The following is a 20,150-nucleotide window of genomic DNA, read 5'->3' on the forward strand; positions in this document are numbered from 1 at the left end:
CCCGGGAGCAGGGCCCGGGCTCCGCCGGGGGCAGTGCTGGGGCAGCGCTGCCGGAGGGCACCCGGTGCGAAGAGTGGCTGCCAAAGGCCGGAGTCTTCCCGGGGAGAAGGCGAGGGTGGGTGCCGACCCCAAGAAGGCCTCGGCGGGGCGAGGCAGGGGGCACCTGGGGAGGGGGGCTGCCACGTGTTCGCGGAGCAGCCTCTTGGCCTGCGGAAGCGCCAGGCTCCATCCCTGGCTTCTCTGCGCCGGCGGGAACAGGCTCGCCGGAGATGTGCTGCTGCCCGCCAGTGCTGGCAGTATGGGGCTCGGCGCCCGCAGCTTCTCAGGTTCCCGACGGCAGATCGCGCTCCTGGCCTGCGTGGTTCGCGCCCCCCCCCCCCCCCCTCTGTTGGCAGTTCAGGCGTCAAGCACATCTGCACACAAAAGCTGCACCGAGCGAACAGCGAGGGCTGGGAAGACCTGTTGAGCGACACGCCATCCCCAGGGGAGGAAGGGCGCCAGTCACTCGCTCTCCGGAGGACCCTCCGGGCACGGAGCCCCCGCTGGCGCCAGACCCTTCTGGCCTTGGACCGTCACGCGAAGACTCTGCAGGGACTGCGTGGCCTGGAGCCGAGGCGGGTGACCAGCCCTGCAGCTCCCACCACCTTTGGCCGAGCTGGGGAGGGCTGGGGGGGCACCCAGACAGCCCTGCCATGGCCCCCCCCGGCCCAGAGCCGACACCAGCCATGTTGCCACAGCACCTGTGGCCCTTGAGGTGTTCCAAGGTGGGCAGCTGCCCTTCTCACCTCTTGCTTAGCTACCAGGTTTGTAACGGTTCGGTTCCACCTGCTGCCCCAAAGAGAAAGCACTTCTGGATGGCGTGGGTCACACACAGCCTGCCAGAGGTTTTGGGGTGGCAACTTCCAGCAGCTCCACGCAGCACAGCCCACGATGAGCGCGGTCGTTATCCTTATTATATCGCATCTATATCCCATTTTGCAAGGAGTCCATGGCAACTTACCAAGGTGTCCTTTCTTAATTTTATCTTCGCAACCACCCTGCACAGTAGGCCAGGCCAAGAGGCAGTGACTGGCCCAAGGTCACCCATGGCTGAGGGGGGACTTGAACCCGGGTCTCCCGAGTCCCAGGTCAGCAGTCCTGACCACGACACATCCCCCACCCGTTCCATGTACCCTGGAAGAAGGTTCCGCGTCTGCTTCTCAGATTTAAACTGGCTTCTGTGCCTTCTTAGATCTTGGCCTGGTTGCCCACTTTCGCCCTGGATTTTACTTTAGCTGCTTCACATTTTGCGTGTTCTACTCTGCCTTACTATGGAATTTATCGCATGGTTTTCCCTTTTGCATTGTACCCTCATCCAGGCACCCTAAAGCATGTAATGCCGTGCTCCAAAGGCAAGTGACCATGACCAAATCCAGTGTATGCATTTCAAAGCTTGTTTTGGAAAGACTTTATAGATTTGAACACTGTAAAGATTAAAATGCTCGCATCTACCTAAGATGGCTTTAAAAGACGGAACGTTGCAGTATAGAGCAGCAGTTCCCGTCGCAACGAGAAGCCTTTGCCGGTGCTACTTAGTGGACCTGGGATCCACGTGGAGCAAGGCCACGGGAGCCGGGAGCCGCAAGCCATCCCAGCTCAATAAGCTGCATTAATGAACCTCGTGGCTGGTATCGCATCCCCGGCTCCCGAGTTGGAGCAGAGGCCCCCTTTCCCCAGCCTAAATGGAAGGACACTGCAAACAGGGAGTTTTATCAACCGCACCCGTAATGGCGCACCCCTTTCTTCCCACAACAACGGGGCTTTCCCACGTCCAGCGTTTGTCGCTGGGAGGCGAAGATTCCACAAATTTTTGGGGAAGTTTTAATCTATGAATCACCCAGAAAGCTTTGGCTATGGGCGGTAAGAAGAGCTTTCTGTAGTGGGACAATGTGAAAAACACCGATTCAGAGCAGCAAAGGAATTCTTACTGGGTGCATGGAATGCCCCTGGGAGCCACAACAGGCATGGCTACTAGCCATGGCTTTTCTGAAACCACCGCGAGCCAGAAGGCCTCTTTCTTCAGTATATCATGGAGAGTTCGCACTTCTGCCGGTCTCTCTTTTAGAGTTCACCCCCACCCCACTTTTCAGAAAGGAAATTTATTAAAGTACAAAAAAAAATGGGCTGATACAAAAAATAATCAGAAGGCAATCTAAGGAACTAAAACTTATACAAGAAGGGGGCTGGGTGTGAGGGGAGGTAAACATGATGCTTAAATACTGTGCAGGGTGGAAGGAATTGTAGTGTCACTTTGGATTTCGGGGAACAGAAATCAACACATTAGAAAATTCCTTCTTTTGGAAGAGGGAAGGGGCTGCTAGCAGGGACCAGCCCCAAACAACCCAGTTTTTCTAGCCCAGCTAGCTGGAAACACCGCCAGCCCATAATAGCTGGCAATCAATATGGCAGTGGTGATTCCTTGGTATTGCTGGCTTCCTAAGAGGAGCGGTGTTGGAAACAGACCCCTCTGGCTGACACCGTGAGGGAAACCATCAATATTGCTAGGAGGGAATGATGGGCGTTGTAGTCCCATACATCTGGAAGACACTATGTTGAGAAAGACTGGCTACATACTTCCCTGAACTCGTGGTCAGAGAGGGAGCTGCGGGGATTAGCGGGTGGTCCCAGGAGCCCCCCACATCAGGAGAACGTGTTGCTTGACAGACAACCTGCGCTCTCAGACAGACAAATTGGGAAAAGCAGGTGGGATTGGGTGGGGGATAGAAAAGGTCCAAATTAGACAAAGGAGGGGGCTAGGAATGGTGCTAGTCCTCATTTTCCTTCTTCAGTTTCTTTTGAACAGGGCCAGGTTCCTCGTCTTCATCGCTTTCTTCCTGAAATGCAGAGGAGCAGTGTTCCATTCTAAATGAGCTGGGCGAGGCATCTTGTTTTTGGGCTTTTAGGAGCCTGGATAAAACACACAGACAACACAAAGAGAGCAACAGCAAGGATGGGGCCGTTATCTAAAAGAGCAGCGAGCACTTTGAGGTTTGCGTTGCTCGAGTGAGCGAGCCAAGTTACTTTTTGGCAGAAGCAAGGCAGTTTCCTCCCTCAGAGGGTCGAGCCAATGGAAAGGGGAAGCCGTTCCCACTGATTTGTGTGCCTCTGCAGAGATTTTCGGTCTGCCTCGCAGAAGACCCACACGGGCTTTGTATGAGCAGCGCCCTCCGCTTAGCGCCCCTGCATGTGCCGGGAAAGAAGGGTCAATTTGCTCACCCCTTGGCTGGCTTTTGGCTCTCTGCTTCTGTTGGTTGCCACAATTCTTGAAATTCGAGGGCCTCCAGTAACCGTTTCAGTATTTGGTAGTGTTTGCGGTTGCGGATCTGTAAAGAAAGAGGGGAGAGAAGCTGAACACAGGCTGTGAGCTGGGGGAAAGGGTCTGATCCAGGCTGCGGACAAGTGGCTCTTGCGGGGACAGCCGCACGGACCAGGCAGGTCTGCCTGAATCAGAAGCAAACCTCTATGGCTCTCTGCCTGGAATCCACGGCATTCCTGCCCAATTTCACACCCCCTTTGCACAAAGGCTAACGAAGCAGAATAAACCCCTGCAAAATCCTGCCCATCAGGCCGTCGCCGGCAGACATTTGTGCGGGATTAAGGAAGTGGACTTTTCCAGCCGACTCTGACACGACCCTCACCTGGAGAGTGTACGTTCCGCTTTCAGAGGCGTTGGTGCCGGTCTTTGCAACCTTCTTCGAGTTTTCGGACACACTGCCTTGTGGGAGAGCTGGATGGAAGAAAGAGGAGGAGGCAGAGGGGAAGAATTTAAGAGGAGCCATGGGGCTCGTGGACAGCTCACCGGCCTCAAATGGACCTCTCCAGGGCAGAGAAACTGGAAGTATCCCTGAATCATTCCATTTATCCTCATCCTCAGATTTGTGTCCCTTTTCTCCTCCTCTGGGAAACTGTGTACACAGCTCTCTTTTACCCTAACGACGGCCCTGTGGGGTAGGCGAGGCGGCCTGAAGTCACCCACTGAGCTTCCTGGCTGAGGGGGAACCAGTCCCCACTCTTGCCGCCCTGGCAAATTCCTCCACCAAACCCAAAATCCAAGTCCCCCACTCCTGCCTCTCCCAAATCGCCTTTCAGCTTTGCGGGAGGAGGAAGTCGCTGGATGCTGGAGACGGAGGCCTCTCCAGCCCCCATACCAGCGTTCTCCCCAGATGTGAACTACAACTCCCATGATGCACCAGCCTTCTGCCTCTTCTGTCCAGGCCCTTTCACATGTGCAGCGGTCTCTGCAGGCCAGCAATGCAGGGTTTTCAGAATCATGGAGTGGGAGGGGCTGCCAGGATCAGGCCCAGCTCATACAGAACGCAGCGGCACCAGGGCTGCCTGTGGCCCGGACCCGATGCTGCTTTCGGACGGCACCAGCCCTTCCGGCAGCTTTGAGCAGCCTGGGCCAGATGCGGGGCCCAGCCCTGCTCACGTGTGGGTCACGTGTGCTCCACCAAGGTGGGATACTCCGCCCCACACCTGTGTCTTTGGCGCTCCGGCACCCAAATGCAAGACTTCGGATTTATCTCCGTGTCGGATCGGCTGAGTTTTCCAGCCCGTCTAGAGCCTTCCGACTCCAGACCGTGGGATGGTGGCACTTGGTGTCCCGCAACAGCAGTGGGTTGGACTGGATGGCCTCCCTGGCCCCTTCCAACCCTGCCAGTCCATGATTCAGTGACTCGCCATCCGTTCTCCGATGGTCTCCCCCAAGCTCTGTGCACCTGCAAACCAGGTGAGGCTCCACCCACAACCAGGTGATGGATAAAAACACTCACATCTGCCAGCCCGACACTCTCCACTCACGCACCCACCTTCGCATGCTTGTGGCCCCCCAGACCTGCTGCTGAGTGGCCGTCTTGCCCCCCCCGCCCCGGGACCCCACGGACCACTTCGAGACTTACCCTTCTTCAATTTCTTGTCACGGCCAGGCGCCTTCTGGTAGTTTTCCTCCTCTGTCCGGCGGTCCCGGCCGGGGCAGGCACACACTCGGACCTCGAAGCAGCGGCGCCCGAGGAGCTGGCCCCTGGGGTGGGGGGGGAGCGCGTTAGGGGAGCGGGGAGGCCAGTTCGCCAGCCCACCAGGCCCCCGCGGAAAGCGCGGCGGGGGTACTCACTGAGGGGTCTCCAAGGTGATGATGGTCAGGATGGCGCGCCGGTTCATGCCCCCCATGCAGGAGCTGTTGCACATAAAGTTGTACAGCACCGTGCTGTACGCCGAGCCCACCTGCGGAGAGGCGGGATTAGGCTGCGAGGACGCCGTCTCGGCCCGTCCCGGCTCCCGGGGGGCAGAGGCCAGGCGGTGTGCGGGGTCACCTGTGGACGGAGCTCCCTGGACCAGGCTGGGGCCGCGGCCCTGGGGGGCTCAGGCGCAAGCAGGACCCGGCGAAGCAAGCCGCCCCAAGCGATTCCACGTTGCTAAGCTCTGCGGCGGGAAAATGCGCTCTGCCCACGAACCGCAGCGCGGCAGGGAAGGGGCGATCTGGGGACGGGGGACGGCGAGAGCCCCTGCTCACCTGCGGGACCGGCGGGACGAGCCCCCGTTCCGGGAGGCGCCCCGTTTCGGAACTGCCCTATTGACGTCCGCAAGCCACCCAGCAACCGTGTCCTCCGGTGGCGCACAAGACACGGGGGTGGCGGGAACACTCACTTGCCGGGCGCCGGTCGTGCGGCAAGCGCCGCCTCTGCGCAAGAGGGAAATCGGCGGGTCTGGGGCGGGAGCGCCCCGTTTCGCAGAAGCACAGAAAGCGGCGGAGGCGCCCCGGACGTGCCCGGCCTGGCCGCCTCCGCAGCCGGACCTGCGCACGGCCGGCAGCCCACCAGACACGGCGCGGCCTCGTCCAGGTGACGATATCCACAGACGGCCGCTGCAACGGCCCGACAACTGAGCTTCCGCGTCGGGTGGCGGCGTCCCCGAGAAGGCCGCACGCACGCTGGAGACAAACCACAGGGGACGGCGGTTGCCCTCACGCCCTGCCTGCAGGCCCCCCCGGAGGCGCCGGGGTGGGGGGTGGGCGAAAGGGCCGGAGGCAGGACCCCCGCGAGGGGCACAGCCTCAAGCGAGGCACTGCGGCCTGTCCGGATGAGGAAAGCGCTGGCAGAGCTGAGACACCTGGACTTCCCGGGGGGCTGGCAGGAGGGCAGGGGGCCACACGGAGACGGCCCCGCCGTTTGCCCCTCTGAGTCGCCTCCCGCTCCTCCGTGGCTAATCAGCCTATCCAGTGGACTAGAACAAGCACACGGGGCGATGCACGGCTGGCCCAAGGGGCTGCAGCTGCCACACTGGCTGGGGATGATGGGAATCGCAGCCTAGCATGTGGGGGGGGTGCCGTGCTGTGCAGGCAGGGGCCGCCAGAGCGCAACGGCTGGGCCAGGGGTAAACCGGCAGCGAGCGGGTCCGCGTGGGGCACCCCCCGGCCACCCGCCCCGCCGCGTCCCCCGATAACCTGGGGCATCTCGTAAGGAACGATGACGCTGTGGCGCTGCGTGTCCTCGCTGGAGATGTACCGGGCCTGCCTGTTCCCCTCCACACGGATCAGGTGGTCGGCGGGGGCCACGCCTGCCACGAGACACACACCGGGGGGGGGGGGGAGAAGGGTTAGCCCGGCCTCAGAGCCCCGTTCGGAGCCAGAGCGCCGCCCGCCCCGCCGCCGCCAGCGCCCCGCCGTGGCACACCGTCGTTGTACTCCGTGGCCCGCTCGTGGTGGGGGCAGCGCTTCACCACGTCGGCGATGTGCTCCGATTTCTTGTAGACGGCCATGGCGCGGACGAAGGAGCCCGCGGGCGGCGGCAAGTCCACCTTGATCAGCACCTTGCAGGTCTTCGCCAGCTGGCAGAAGAGCTTCTTCAGAATCGGCGAGTACTGGGCGGGGAGAGGGGGGTTATTTTTCCTGGAAGTTTCTTCCCGTTACAGAGCCCCGTGGCTTTCCGGAGAACCCGGGCCTCTTCTCCCCTCAGCTCCAATCCGCACGAACTCAGGAGCCCTGCAACAGAACCCCATGCTGAGCCCCCCCCCCCAGGCTCCTCCTGTCCTCAATTTCCTGACTGGCCTGGCACCCCCCCACACACACACACCCATATCGGCCTCCCGACTCCTTCCCACCTCCCACACGGATTTCTAGCAACCACATCCCTCAAGATAGGTCTCTCCAGGCAGACCTTGCCCCAGAAGGAGGCAGTCTCCTCCAGCCCCGGGATTCAGCAGCCCATGCTCCACACCCTGGGCCAGGGTGAGCAAGGACAGGGACCCCCAGGGCACAACCCAACTGCAGCCCAGCAGCTGCCCCCCCCCCAGTGCAAACTTGACTGTCCGCTCGCTGGGCACCCACCTTTCCGTCAGTGCAAGATCAAGGGCTTTCCGCTGTGGTGGGGGAGGCTCTAACCAGGACCCCCAGTCCCCCCCGTCTCTCTGCAGCGCACACACAGCCAATACGAGCTGCCGGAGCGGCGCTGGGGCTCAAATGCGCCCGGGGAGAGTAGCCAGAGCAGGCTCGGACTTGCCCAGGAGGGGCCGGGGGCGCAGGAGGGGGAACCTGGTCTCAGATTCGGATCCTTCTTAAAGAGGCTGTGAAAGGGGAGCTCTGCGTGTCCGCCGGTCTAACAGGCTGGGGGGTGCGGGGCGGGATGTGGGGGAACCCGAGGGTGCGCCTACGAGGCCCGGATGGGCGGAGCTCAGCCCCAGAGGAGGAAGGGTGGGCAGCAGAGAGGGGCTGGAGGAACGGCAGGCCACCCCCAGGGACCCCCAAACGGTAGGCTGGTGGAGCGGTTCTGGGATTCATGGGCAGAACGGGGGGAGGCCGGATTATTCAGAGTGGCAAAGGAATGGACTGTGGGGGGGGCAGCTGAATCTGCTGGGGGGTGTCAGGGCTCTGGAAGACAATACCAATGCCCAGTTCCTTGGGAAGCCTTCCACAAGCTGGGTTACAACTCCCAGCACCCACAGCCCATCTGGAGGGCAAGCTGACAGCTTGAGCTCTTTCCTGCCTGCGGTCCGAACTCTAATTTCTGAGACCCTCTGGGGGGATTCGTTCCAGGGCCACAGGCGGCAGGTGTGTGCCAAAACTGGCCCACAACTTTAGGCTTAAGGTTGCCACGGGCAGTAAGCCAGCCTTGGGAAAAGCATTTTGGCGTCTCAGGATGGGGGTCACACAAGAGCGGGAGAAACAGCGACCCGCCATCGGGGAAAGAGGGGGGCCTTCTAGGGAAGCCCAGAAGTCCAAACTAGGATTTCACGTGAACTGCAGGTTCAGTTCCCCCGAGCTGAAGAACAGAACAGCAGCAGCAGCGGCCGCTTCCGGCTCTTTACACACATGAAGCTCACAGTGACGTGCGCCCGAGTTGCAGACCCCCCTTGTCAAAGGGGAAAACTCGCCCTGCCCACTGCCAGGAGGGCTGGGCCTCTAAGACCACCGACTCTGGCAAGTCTCCCTGGGGAAAGGCGGCATCGGGGGTCTTTTGCTGCAGACAGAGAAGGGGGCTGAAAAAGCACCTCATGCCGAGAGAGGTATCACTGTCACTCTACATGACTCTGGTGCGCCCGCAACTGGAGTATTGTGCTCAGTTTTGGGCCCCTTGTTACAGGAAGGATATAGCCAGGTTGGAGTCAGTGCAGCGCAGGGCCACAAGGCTGGTGGCTGGTTTGCAGGGAAAGCCGTATGAGGCAAGACAGAGGGAACTGGGTCTCTTCAGCCTGGAGGAGAGGAGACTCCGAGGGGATCCATTGGTGACATACAGGCATGTGAGGGGGTGTCAGAGGAGGTGGGTAGAGACCTGTTCTCCCCTGCAGAGGAAGGCAGGACGCGCTCCCACGGAGCACAGCTCAGGGAACCCAGGTCCAATTGGGATGCCAGGAAGCACTTCCTGACAGTCAGGACCCCGAGGGTGTGGAATGGGCTTCCACGAGAGGTCGTTGGGGCCTCTTCGGTGAAGGTGTTCAAGGACAGGCTGGACGTCCACATGGTGGGCATGTCGTGAGCGGAGCCGGCTGGAGCCGGGGGGTCAGACTAGATGGCCCGGGAGGCCCCTTCCAACTCGCTCTGTTTCTATGTTATTTTTTTATTTTTCGATTTCTATCCTGCCTTTTTCCTACAAAGGGCTCAAGGCAGCTTACATCTCCTCCTCCATCTTATCCCCACAACAACCCTGTGAGGTAGGTTGGGCTGAGAGTCTGTGACTGGCCCAAAGTCTCCCAGTTGGCTCCATGGCTGAGCAGGGACTAGAACCCGGATCGCCTGAGTCTCAGTCCTGCGCTCTTAACCACTACACCACACTGTCTCTGCTGAAGATTCCAACTCAAGACTTGTGGGGCAGTCATTCCAGACGAGGCCTTAGGGGAAAAGGTGCCCGTTATTATTACTTTGTAAGGGGAGACATGATGGAGGTGTTTGCTATAGCGCAGGGTGTGGAGGAAGTGGCGAGGGGGCATTTTCCCCCCTCTCCCATAACACTTGAACCCAGGATCATCCCGTGAAGCCGGAGGGGGGTTTGGGACAGATAAGAGGAGATCCTTCGTCACGCCGTGTATCAACCGTGGAACTCGCTGCCTGGGGAAGCGGTGACGGCCGCCCACCTGGACAGCTCCAAAGGGTGACCGACCAGAGGGCTTCCTGGGGAGGAGGCTGTCGGGGCTGCTAGCCTTGCGGGCCACGGGCTCCCTCCTTCACCGGGGTGGCCTGCCTGCACGCACCATGGCGGAGCAGCCGGGCGGGGGCCTGGCACCCCTCCTGCCTGAGGATCTGCTGGGCAGCTGGTTTGCCTCCCTGTGAACGGCGTGCAGGGCCAGGTGGTGCTCGGGTCTGATCCGCCGGGGCTTTCCCGACGTTCCGACAGCAGCAAAACTTGCACCGGGCTATAGGGCTGAAAACGGCAGGTGGGCTTCTCCCTGCTTATGTGGAAATTAGCATGTCAGGGAGAAACCCCGCTGGAATCCCTCCTCCCTCCACGCGTCTGTTCTGATTTGAGCAGGGATTTCTTGCCTTTTGCCTGATGAGGCGATCAGTCCTGCAATCGCAGGTGCTGCAGCCCCGACACGCAGGTGCTTTCCGTTTGCATTCTGTTTGTGAGAACTCAGGAGTAATTCAGGATCAGACAGGTAGGAAGCAATGCTCCCCCCCGCCCCAAATGGCTGAAGCAGAATAGAGATGACGGCAAGGCCCAAGCTGGCTGCACCCCCCCCCCGCACAGGCACCCCACAACTGTACCGTGCAGGTGATGGATTTGGAGACCCCCGACTGCTCAAAGACCAGCTCGAAGCCGTATTCATTGACATAGTCCTCTGTGGAAGGGACGGAGGAGGTCTGGATGGGCCCCACAGTTTCCAGTGGAGGGATGGGATTTCCATCTTCCTCTGCCCTGGAATATCTCCCCTCTTCCGGGAAGGACAGGTCGACAAGCTCGCCCGACGGCGGCAGGCCCAAGGTCACATCCTCTATCTGGCATGGGTCCTGGAAGGACGGGGAGAAGCGGAGCAGAAAGTCACCCTCCAACCCCGTCCGTCCCTGCCTCATATTCAGCATCCGAACACTCTGAAAGACTTCACCTGCGTTGCCCCAGTCTTTCCAGCAACAGCCCTGTAAGGTAGGCTTCCAGTAGGCACCCGAATTGCAGAGCGGGGGAGCGGGCGTGACCGGCACGTGAGCGACCCGCCGCGGGGCAGGTGGGGCATGTTTATTACACGGCAACGCGCGTGGCCACCTGGACCGCCACCTGTGCTCCGGCGGCCTGCTTCCTGGCACTCAGCCCAGTTTCATAATTATGGGGGCTGCTCTGAAAAGATGTCCTTTGGCCTCGCAGGGGGCCGGAGGACAACTCCGTGGAGGACGAGGAGGCTCTCCGTGGCCCCTAGTCCTGAGGGCCATGTGCTACCTCACGACAACCCCGTGAGGTAGGCTAGGTGGGAGGGAGGAAGAGGGGACACAGGCGGGGGTGCTATGCCCGTGCGGGGGTCCTCATGGGCCACTGCGCAAGGTACTCCGGAGCCTGCTGATTTCTTGTGCTGGCTGGGGCCACATGCTGCCAGGGAAAAACAGGCTGCAGGGCCAAGGAAGCTGCCTTGATTCAAGGGCCGCTTGCTTTCGGAGCGCGCCTGCTACCCGTTGGCACCCGCAGGCCGACACCAGCAGCTCTTCCGACGGCGCACAGCGGAGCAGCGACGGAACGGAAGCATCCCGAGCAGCCGGGGCGCTGGTGGCCATCCTCGGCGTGGGCGAGCCGGCCCTGGGGGCCTTCGAATGGACTCGCGGGCCTGGCAGGCATCCCGAGACAGGGTCCGAATGCAAAACACCCTGGCCGTTCTGCGTGGCTGCTGCCCCGGCGCCCGGGTCACCATGCCTGACCTGCCCCGGCTCCCGGGCAGTGCAGAGGCAGAATTAATAGCAACCACCCCGCTTGCTTGCCGTGAACTGGCCATCTGCTAGAACCTTCCATGCCGGTCTCCTCTGGGTGCCCCACCATCTGGCTGGCGGCTGCAGGGAAGGTTCGCTTGGGGGAGGCACCTCAGCTGCAGAAAGAGACCCTTGTGCCGCAGCCCAGGGCCTTTTAAATTTCCTCCGTATGCTGGGTTGCTCCTCGGCGCCTACTCTTCATTCTGGAGAGTATCTTTACATGTGTCTTTTGTGGGGGGGGGGCGCGCAACATTCTTGTTTTAAACACTTCGTTTCATTCTAAGTTTGATTTTCTGCAGACTGCAAATATTTTGCACAAAACTCAGCCAGGCCGAATCCCCCGGAGCCCCACCGGCCTCCAGCAGAAGCCGCCTTCCTCAGCTGGGCCCCCCAGACAGATTGGTCAAACTAAACTCCCATCACCCTTAGCCAGCCTGGATGATGGGAACTGTAGCCCAACATATCTGGCGAGTGCCAGTTTGGAAAAGGTTAGTGTAGCCCGTACTTAGATGGACCAGAGGTTGGACCTCAGATTCTGCTCTTCCCTGCATTTTGATCTGTTTCCTCCATCCCATAATGCCTGGGCATCTTTCTTGATCAACTGAGGATCCCTTGCCTGCCATTTCAGAGTCCTTTTTCACCCTTCCCCATTTCGATGGATTGATTGATTGATTAAAAGCTTTTCTATCCCGTCCCTTAACAGAACATCTCGGGGCAACTTACAATAAATAAACAGAACAGAACAGTCCCACAGCATCCAACCGATTTTCCTAGGGCATCAAACATTGCCACGGAAGTAAGAGGGTGCAGTTGCGATCGATGCGGCTTCCCCCCATGGATGAGCGTTGCCGCGGAGCCCCCTTCCCCTTCCCCTCCCCCCCCCAGCCGTGCCGGCTCGCCACCCACCGGGAAGGTGCTACTGCCCGGCTGCAGCACGGTATTCCACAGGTCCTGGAAGGTCTCTTGGCTCATGATCTGGCTCAGTGAGGATTCAAGTTCTGACTCTTGGTCCATTTTAGTGGTCAAGAAAGCTAGAAGGGAAGGAAGCCCAAGCAGTTTAGCAGTGTGCATCCCCGGGACACACAATCCATTGCGTCGTTTGGTTTTCCCCCCAAAGGGCCATCGCTTCAACTGCACACCAAGGAAGGGATTTGGACCCAGCAAACTGGAAGAACCCTGCCAATCGCAGACCAAACCCGACCATCCCAGGAATTTGCAAAGGTTATCTTTTGAGGGATGCGCCGGATTTCTGAAGGTTGAAAGCACACCAACTGGCTTCAACGGGTTTCCAAAGCCCCGCAAACCTTCCCAATCAGACATTCAATTAACTTTTAGCTCATCTTTTTGTCCCAAAATGGCAGTTAAGAATAAAATCTAGACTTTAAAATGGCAGTTAAGAATAAAATCCAGACTTTAACACTGCAGTTAAGAATAAAGTCCAGACTTTAACATTGCAGTTAAGAATAAAGTCCAGATTAAAACAAACTGTTACAAACAGCATAAAAACAAGTAAATTAGTAAATACAAGACAGGAAACAGACCGCAGGAAATGAATCTCCCAGCAGCAGCAGCTTACGTGCTTACATTTATTTTCGTTATTTGTTTTTTGGAGCCAGGCGAAGACCTTTTTATTCAAATGTCATTTTAACTGTTAACAGTATTTATTTATTTCATTCTTTGGCCAGGGCGACTTATTTTATACTGTTAATGTATATTATTTTAATTGAAATATCTGTGTTGTGAGCCACCCCAAGGCTTCGGCGAATGGGGCGGCATAGAAATTTCCTAAATGTATAAATAAATGCGTGCCGAAAAGCTCTTTGCCAGCCCGCAGAAGTGCATGGGTGAGGAAGGGGTGGGAGTGGGCCCCGAGAAGGCCCCGTCTTCTCTCCCCACCAGATTCATTTCTGATGGTAGAGCACCAAGGAAGGGTTTCCCCAAGGATCTGACACCCCAGACAAGCTCATAAGGAAGAAGGCAGTCCTTCAGCTAGTTTGGTCCCAAGCTGTGTAGGGTTTTATAGGTCATAACAGGAACCCTAAACCATGCCTAGAAACAGGCGGGACACCAGAGAAGCCATCAGAGAAAGCCAGTGTGGTGTGCTGGTGAAGAGCACGGGACTGGGACTCAGGGGATCCGGGTTCGAGTCCCTGCTCGGCCATGGAGCCAACTGGGTGACTTTGGGCCAGTCACAGCCTCTCGGCCCAACCTACCTCGCAGGGTTGTTGTTGTGGGGATGAGATGGAGGAGGAGGATGATGACAGCTGCCTTGAGCCCTTTGTAGGAAAAAGGCAGGATATAAATCGCAATATAAATAAATAAATAACAAAAAAGCCACATGCTGCTTTCAGTCAGCCCCCTTGGAGGCCTGGTCAGGCCAGCAAGCGATGGACTCACAAACTATCCAAAAAAAGCCTGCTTTTAGAAAACAGCTGCAGAACTCAGAGGTCCTTCTTTCAAGGGTGTTTTACTTCTGCAACTCACACTGAAAACCAAAGACTCTCTGAGACTTTCAGCCTCTTCCTTTTCCTCTTTTTTGGGTGCTTCGGAGGAGAACTACTGAAATGTCCAGATCATTTCCCCAACCGTGTACTAAATTTTTAAAATTCATTTTGCTGCACTTTCCTCTAATACCTTATGGCTAATACTTAGTATTTACAGAGATTTAAAAACTTAAAAAGTATTGTAGATGATATGAAAACAGCTTACATACAAACATATAATGCACACAGAAGTTCAATCAACAATAAGAAATCTAGGACCAGAATTAAAATACTTATCATATGATGCCAAACTTTTGGAAGATAGAAATTCTTAACCCAGTGCTGAATATAGAACAATATTGACAGGTGATCAGTTTCACAGGGGGGATTGTTCCATAACGGGGGGCGGGGGGGGGACTCTGTCACCACCTTCTAAACTGCCTTAGGAAGGCTAAGAGATTTTCAGCATTTGAGTTTAAAAGTAACAGAGGCCCATTTTTTGCATGTGCCAAACACGTTGAGCTTTGTGGGAGAACATCTGGGTCACAGGGTTGCATGTCTGAATTTTCTTGAATACTATGTTTAGAGACCTTTCTCTGGACGGTTTACGGTTTAAACTGCGAGGTAGCAAGCTGTTGGGTTGTGTAGTGCATGAAACCTTTTAGCAGACATTATTATTTGAAACATTGCTATGGTACTGAACAGGCTGCCGGACCTCAGTGAGGTCTTTGGCCTTCATTGGTTGCAGCGCAGATCTGGAACGATTTTCTGTGTTCAGCCTGGCATGTGAAGACCTTTTTATTTAAACGTCATTTTAATTGTTAACAATATTTGCTTATTTCTCTGGCCAGGGCAACTTCTTTTATATTGTTATTTTTGTATTTTACTGTATTTTATTTGTGCTGTGAGCCGCCCCGAGGCTTCGGCAAGGGGCAGCATAGAAACGTCTAAATAAATAAATGTGCACGCATATGATTCTACATGCATAAAACAGACCATTACTAGGATTCCGCTTTGCTTGTCCACAATCCCATGCAAGTTTAAACTGGAAAAAGCCCTGTAGTCTCCAACATGATCCTGCCAGCTGGGGCAGGCTGGGAGACGCAGGCTTTTTTTCCTGTCTAAACTTGCGCCGGGTTGCGCCTTCCCTTCGTTTAACTCTGAAACAGCATTCGCTCTCTTGAGAACAAAATGCGCCCCATTGTTCCCCACCACCGCCTTCTTGGGGGACATGCAGAAAATAGGAAATCTAAATTCCGGATCCTACTATTTTGCTAGTTTCTCTGCATTTGCAAACAGACTCTACCAACAGCATTAATCTTTGCTTAAAATAATGATTTGCTTAAAGCATTCACTAAATGATTCATACTGATTTTTTCTTTAAGAACAGGAGATTCTAACTTTCTACACGCAATACCTACCGATACCAGGAAGAATTCATTCAAGGGGAAGGTCTATTCTCATCCTGTTTCCCCCATAAACGTCCTCAAAACGTTTCTTTGCTGCCTCCGGGAAGGAAAAGCACATGTCTTAAGCCATACCATTCCTTAAGGGGGGGAAGCGTATGAAAAAAAAGCTCCACCACAAGGACTTAGTCTCTGTCCTGTCTCCAAACAGAGCTTTCAAAACCCTCCGCTGCGCGCCTTTCTATCAGTATTTGAAGTTTCCAAATATTTATCAGAGCCACACGCTCCTGTATCAACATCGACCTTTGATCGCCTCCCCCGCCTTGCGATGGTTCCTTCTGAATCAAAGCGGGGAGGACCGCACCATTCCAGATGCGGGGAGGACCGCACCATTCCAGTTTCCGGAGGGGGGGAGAACCCAGAGACCGGAATGGGGTAAACCTAGGACAGGGGTTAACCCTTTCGAAGACCGCGACCCCGCACCGGGGCGGTTCCCACGGCGCCGTGAACCCGTGCTGAGGCCGATGCCGCTCGGTTGGGCACGGCTTTCTCCCGGCCGCTTCCCTGCCCCGAAAGAACTTTTGGGAAAGGCATGCAAGACCCGCCGCACAACGCCCAGCTTCCGGGGCCGTCCGCCCAGCGGCTCCCTCGCAGCACCGGCTCCCCTCGGCCGCTCCGCGCGCGGGTCCCGCCCGCCCCTCTCGCCCCGCAGTTCCGAAGACCCGCCACTCCCGGAGCCTTCGGAAGTTTTGGAAGAGGGCGGAACACCGGGGCTAAAAGGCCACGACCCCAGGCACACCTTCCCCGGGAGCGCGAGCCTTCCCGCTCTGCGCAAGCCGCCCAAGCCCCTTCGGGCGGAACGGGGGGCAGCGGGACGGCTGCGCCCCAGTGCTGCGTGGGGGGGGTGACCCCCCGCTTTCCGCTGGCCTCCCGAGTGAGCACGGCGGCGTGTCGTCTCCTCCCCGAGGCCGGCCGGGGCGGGAGGGGAAGGCGGGAAGGCGCCGCGCCCCCGTCGCTTCGGGGGCCCCGGGGGCGCGTGCCCTTGGCGGGGCAGCCACGGCTGCAGCGCCGCCGTGCCCGGCGATCGGCGCCCCCCCGCGCAGAGCCGTCCGCGGGACGGAGGCGCCCCGCCGGCTCGTCGGCCAGGCGGAGAAGGGGCCCCGCTGCGCGCTCCCGCCCTGCCCTGCCCTGCCCTGCCCTTGCCTTTTTCGCCCGCGCGGCCGACACGCGCCTCCCTCGCCGGTCGCCCTGGCGCACTGGCGGAGGAGCGCCCGGCGGGAGCGCGGGCCATGCGCCGGGGATTCCCCGCGCGCCGCGCCTCGCCGCGCGCCGCCCGTTCTCGCGAGAGGAGGCCGCGGGAGCCATCTTGGGAGAGGGCGGCGGGCGGCCCGCGCCCGGGTCCTTCCCGGCATCGTCGGGGGAGCCTGCAGCGTCGGTGGCAGGCTACCTGTGATCGACGCTCGCGGCTTCCCAAGGGCTGCGGGCTGCTACCTGTGCGAGACGCCTTCGGGGCTGCCGTAGCTTCCCGGCCAGGTGCGCTCCAGAGGTGTCGGGGTTGCCCAGCGTTGCCAGGGGGTCTTCTTCCATTATTCGCACTCCTGAGCCTGGCATCGTGCTGTAGCACCTAAATTAACGGACCTCTCACCGGTGCCTCTGAGTATGCACAGAGTGCATTGGCTGAGTCTAATCTGGCATGCACCCGGATGACCCGGCTGTGCCAAAGGATGCGCTCATTTGCAGGCCGAGCCTCCACGCTTCTCCCATTTGGTCACCATCTGGGGCTCACTGCTCAGCAAAGGGCTTGGCTATGGAGTTTGAAAGTTTCGTGCCCGCAAGCCAGGTCCCGTCTTGTGTGGGTCTGGGTAGGAGGAGGAGCGCTGCTGGATCCGACCAGAAGGCTGTTCAGACTCAGCATTCTGTTTCCCACAGTGGCTGGACAGAATCGTGTGGCTGGAGGGTACCCTAAAGAGCATCTAGTCCAACCCCTGCTCATTGCAGGCTCAGCCCTCGTGTCTCCAGCAAAGGAGAACCCCCCACCTCTTGAGACAGCTGCTTGTCCCCCGCCCGCCCCCAAGCAGTTCTCACATTTAGGAAGTTTCCTTTAATGTCTAACTGAAATCTGCTTTCAGTTAAACCGTAACCCCACACCCCAAATTGGGAACCACAGAAAACATGGCCATCCCTGGAAAGCAAACACTGGTGCTTCCGAAAAATTCATGTGCTGGGCATGAAACAAGAACCTTCACTGGAGCATTAATTGTTTGTTGTTGTTTTTTTGTGCTAGACTGCCTCTCCATATGGAGGTTCAGCTTAGCTGTTGGGTTCATAAAAAAAAAATAAAAATCCTTTGTTTGCCTCACTGTTTAAAAAACGCTACTCAAGGCCTGAGTCGCAGAAGCAGGGGACCAGGCAGCTGGTCCTGAGAACCAGAGCGCGGCCAGGCTGCGGCACTGCAGCCTGCGTTCACTCAAACCACCAAAGCCTCTCATGCAGAAAATGAACCGTGCAGAGAGCGGCCCCACTCACCCCTGCGCTGGTTATGAGCTGTGTGTTGCACAGAAAAAATGAGCAAGACAGCCCTGCCGAGGAGTACGGAACCCCATTTTTGTGAATTTTGAGTTGGCCAAACAAAGGTATTTTTTGAGCCGACTTAAGAAAGAACGAAAGAAAGAAAGAGTGAAGGAGGCAATCAACAAAAATGCAGGGCCTGCTCTAGGTAGACTGCTTCCAATCCTACCAGGAAATGAGACAGGAAGCAGGCTAATTCCACCAGCCAAGCAACTCTTTCCTCTTCCCTCCGCAACCCCTTTCCTTGTATGTCATTCTCTTTTAGATTTTTCGTTTTTTATTGTAGAAAACAAAACCTAAACTACATATTGAAGAGAAAAAGAAAATAAAACATTAAAAAGCTGCAGAAGCAGGCTGGTTAGCTCAGTTGGTTAGAGCGTGGTGCTAATCACACCAAGGTCGCGGGTTCGATCCCCGTACGGGCCAGTATGGTTTTGGATACGTACATGGTAAGCATGTCATGAGTGGAGCCTGCTGGATTTTGTATTTTTTAGAGGGTCGACATACCTGCCTTTCTTCCTGCTGAGGAGCAGCCTGTCCCTCTCGCTGAATGGGTTCAGACAACATGAGCACTCAGGTGATCCTTCTGTCTGAGCTGGGGCAAGATGAGAGGCCACCCGAAGCTCACAACCCATCAGCAAACCATGGGTCCCCTTCAGGGGTTGGCAAGCCATGGGCCTCCAAGCCAGGCGCTCCTGAACTTCTGCCAGTCCCAGCCCTGGGCATAAGCTCTTTCGGCTGCAGCATCCCTCCCTGACCCTGGCTGGTTGGCCATTCTGGCTGCGAATGATGGGAGTGGTGATCCAACACACCCTGGCTGGGCCCTGGCTGGGTGGGGACGGACAGCATGCTGCCTTAAGGCATTGCCTGCAGGGGCTGGAGGCCGTATAACCTCAGAGTGGAAAGGCAGGCCGCCCATCCCCAAAGAGTGGGTTTGCAAAATGCCCTTTGGGGAGGAAAGCGCCTCCGCGAGGAGGAGGTGTTCAGCTGGCCCCGGGAATTCAGAGGGGGAAACACTGCCCCTCAGGGAAGGGTTTTCCAAGATCGCCCTCTTTTCAAGGGAACTTTTGCCCTCTATTAGGGTTAGGGGTGTGCACCAGGGTAGGGTTAGGGTTCGGAAAACGAGGTGTCCTGGCATGGTTTTGATGGTTGGAGTGTGTTTAGCATGGGCAGAAATGATGAGCTGTGCAGAAAACGCTACTCAAGGAAGGCTTTTTGAAAATTGCATTATTTTCAATGGAACTCTAGCCCTGTATTAGGGTTAGGGGTGTGCGCCAGGGTAGGGTTAGGGTTCGGGAAACGAGGTGTCCTGGCATGGTTTTGATGGTTGGAACGTGTTTAGAAGGGGCAAAAATGATGAGCTGTGCAGAAAAAGCTACTCAAGGATGGCTTTTTCAATATCGCCCTCTTTTCAATGGAACTTTAGCCCTCTAGTAGGGTTAGGGGTGTGCACCAGGGTAGGGTTAGGGTTAGGAAAACAAGGTGCCCTGGCAGGATTTTGATGCTTGGAATGCGTTTAGCATGGGCAGAAATGATGAGCTGCGCAGAAAAGGCTACTCAAGGACGGCTTTTTCAAAATCGCCCTCTTTTCAATGGAACTTTAGCCCTATATTAGGGTTAGGGGTGTGCACCAGGGTAGGGTTAGGGTTAGGAAAACGAGGTGCCCTGGCAGGATTTTGATGCTTGGAATGCGTTTAGCATGGGCAGAAATGATGAGCTGCGCAGAAAAGGCTACTCAAGGACGGCTTTTTCAAAATCGCCCTCTTTTCAGTGGAACTTTAGCTCTGGCACTGCAGGAACCCCCTGCGTTTCTTTCTTTCCGGGTCTGCTGAAGTTTCCTGCAGCTCTCGAAAGCTCGCCTGCAACCTTGTGGTATCCCGAATGCTTCAATAGGTAGATTAGGCCTCCCTCTGCCACATGGACCGACTCCAGTGCCCTTTTCTGGCCACAAGTTGGCATCAGATCCCAGAGCAAGTAAGAGACAGAGACTGTATTTTCGTTTGCAGAACCGGACGAAGTGCCAGCCTGTTCGATGTGCCCTTCGCAGGATATTCCATTCCACTTCCCTGAGCTTGGTGGACTCTCCCTCTGGGGTGTGCACGGTCCTGTTTTGGCCTCCGAAGTATTTGCCCTGGAGAACCGAGCTCCTGTGAGTGTTTCGCCTAAGATGGAGGACTGGCACCAAAAATTCTTTAGGCCTTCCAAGAAGTGCATAATTCAAATTAAAAAAGAAAGACCAACGTACAATGGGGGGCAGAAAAACCAGCTTCAGACAACACA

General features: G+C 57.0%; 1 protein-coding gene and 1 non-coding gene across 4 annotated transcripts; one reads left to right on the forward strand and one right to left on the reverse strand.

The window, feature by feature from the left end:
- Positions 1–2,122: 2,122 nt before the first annotated feature.
- On the reverse strand, positions 2,123–15,646 carry TP53 (tumor protein p53). Of its 3 annotated transcripts, XM_044417239.1 has the most exons (11): positions 15,318–15,646; positions 13,627–13,689; positions 12,320–12,444; positions 10,232–10,474; positions 6,708–6,894; positions 6,479–6,591; positions 5,150–5,259; positions 4,938–5,059; positions 3,678–3,766; positions 3,256–3,362; positions 2,123–2,946 (listed from the first exon to the last, which is right to left on the reverse strand). In XM_044417239.1, the coding sequence occupies exons 3-11, from the start codon at positions 12,425–12,427 to the stop codon at positions 2,805–2,807; spliced, it is 1,221 nt and encodes a 406-aa protein (XP_044273174.1). In that variant the 5' UTR covers positions 12,428–12,444; positions 13,627–13,689; positions 15,318–15,646; the 3' UTR covers positions 2,123–2,804. The 3 variants fall into 3 exon arrangements, with proteins under 3 accessions (XP_044273174.1, XP_044273175.1, XP_044273173.1); XM_044417240.1 differs by lacking the exon at positions 13,627–13,689; XM_044417238.1 differs by lacking the exon at positions 15,318–15,646 and having other exon boundaries at positions 13,627–13,954.
- A 2,576-nt stretch (positions 15,647–18,222) lies between these two features.
- TRNAI-AAU lies at positions 18,223–18,296 on the forward strand. The gene has a single exon. It is a non-coding gene; the product is annotated as a tRNA-Ile (tRNA).
- Positions 18,297–20,150: the final 1,854 nt, after the last annotated feature.

The sequence above is a fragment of the Varanus komodoensis genome, unplaced genomic scaffold, assembly GCF_004798865.1.
Source record: "Varanus komodoensis strain SLA01 unplaced genomic scaffold, ASM479886v1 scaffold87, whole genome shotgun sequence".
Classification (NCBI taxonomy): domain Eukaryota; kingdom Metazoa; phylum Chordata; class Lepidosauria; order Squamata; family Varanidae; genus Varanus; species Varanus komodoensis.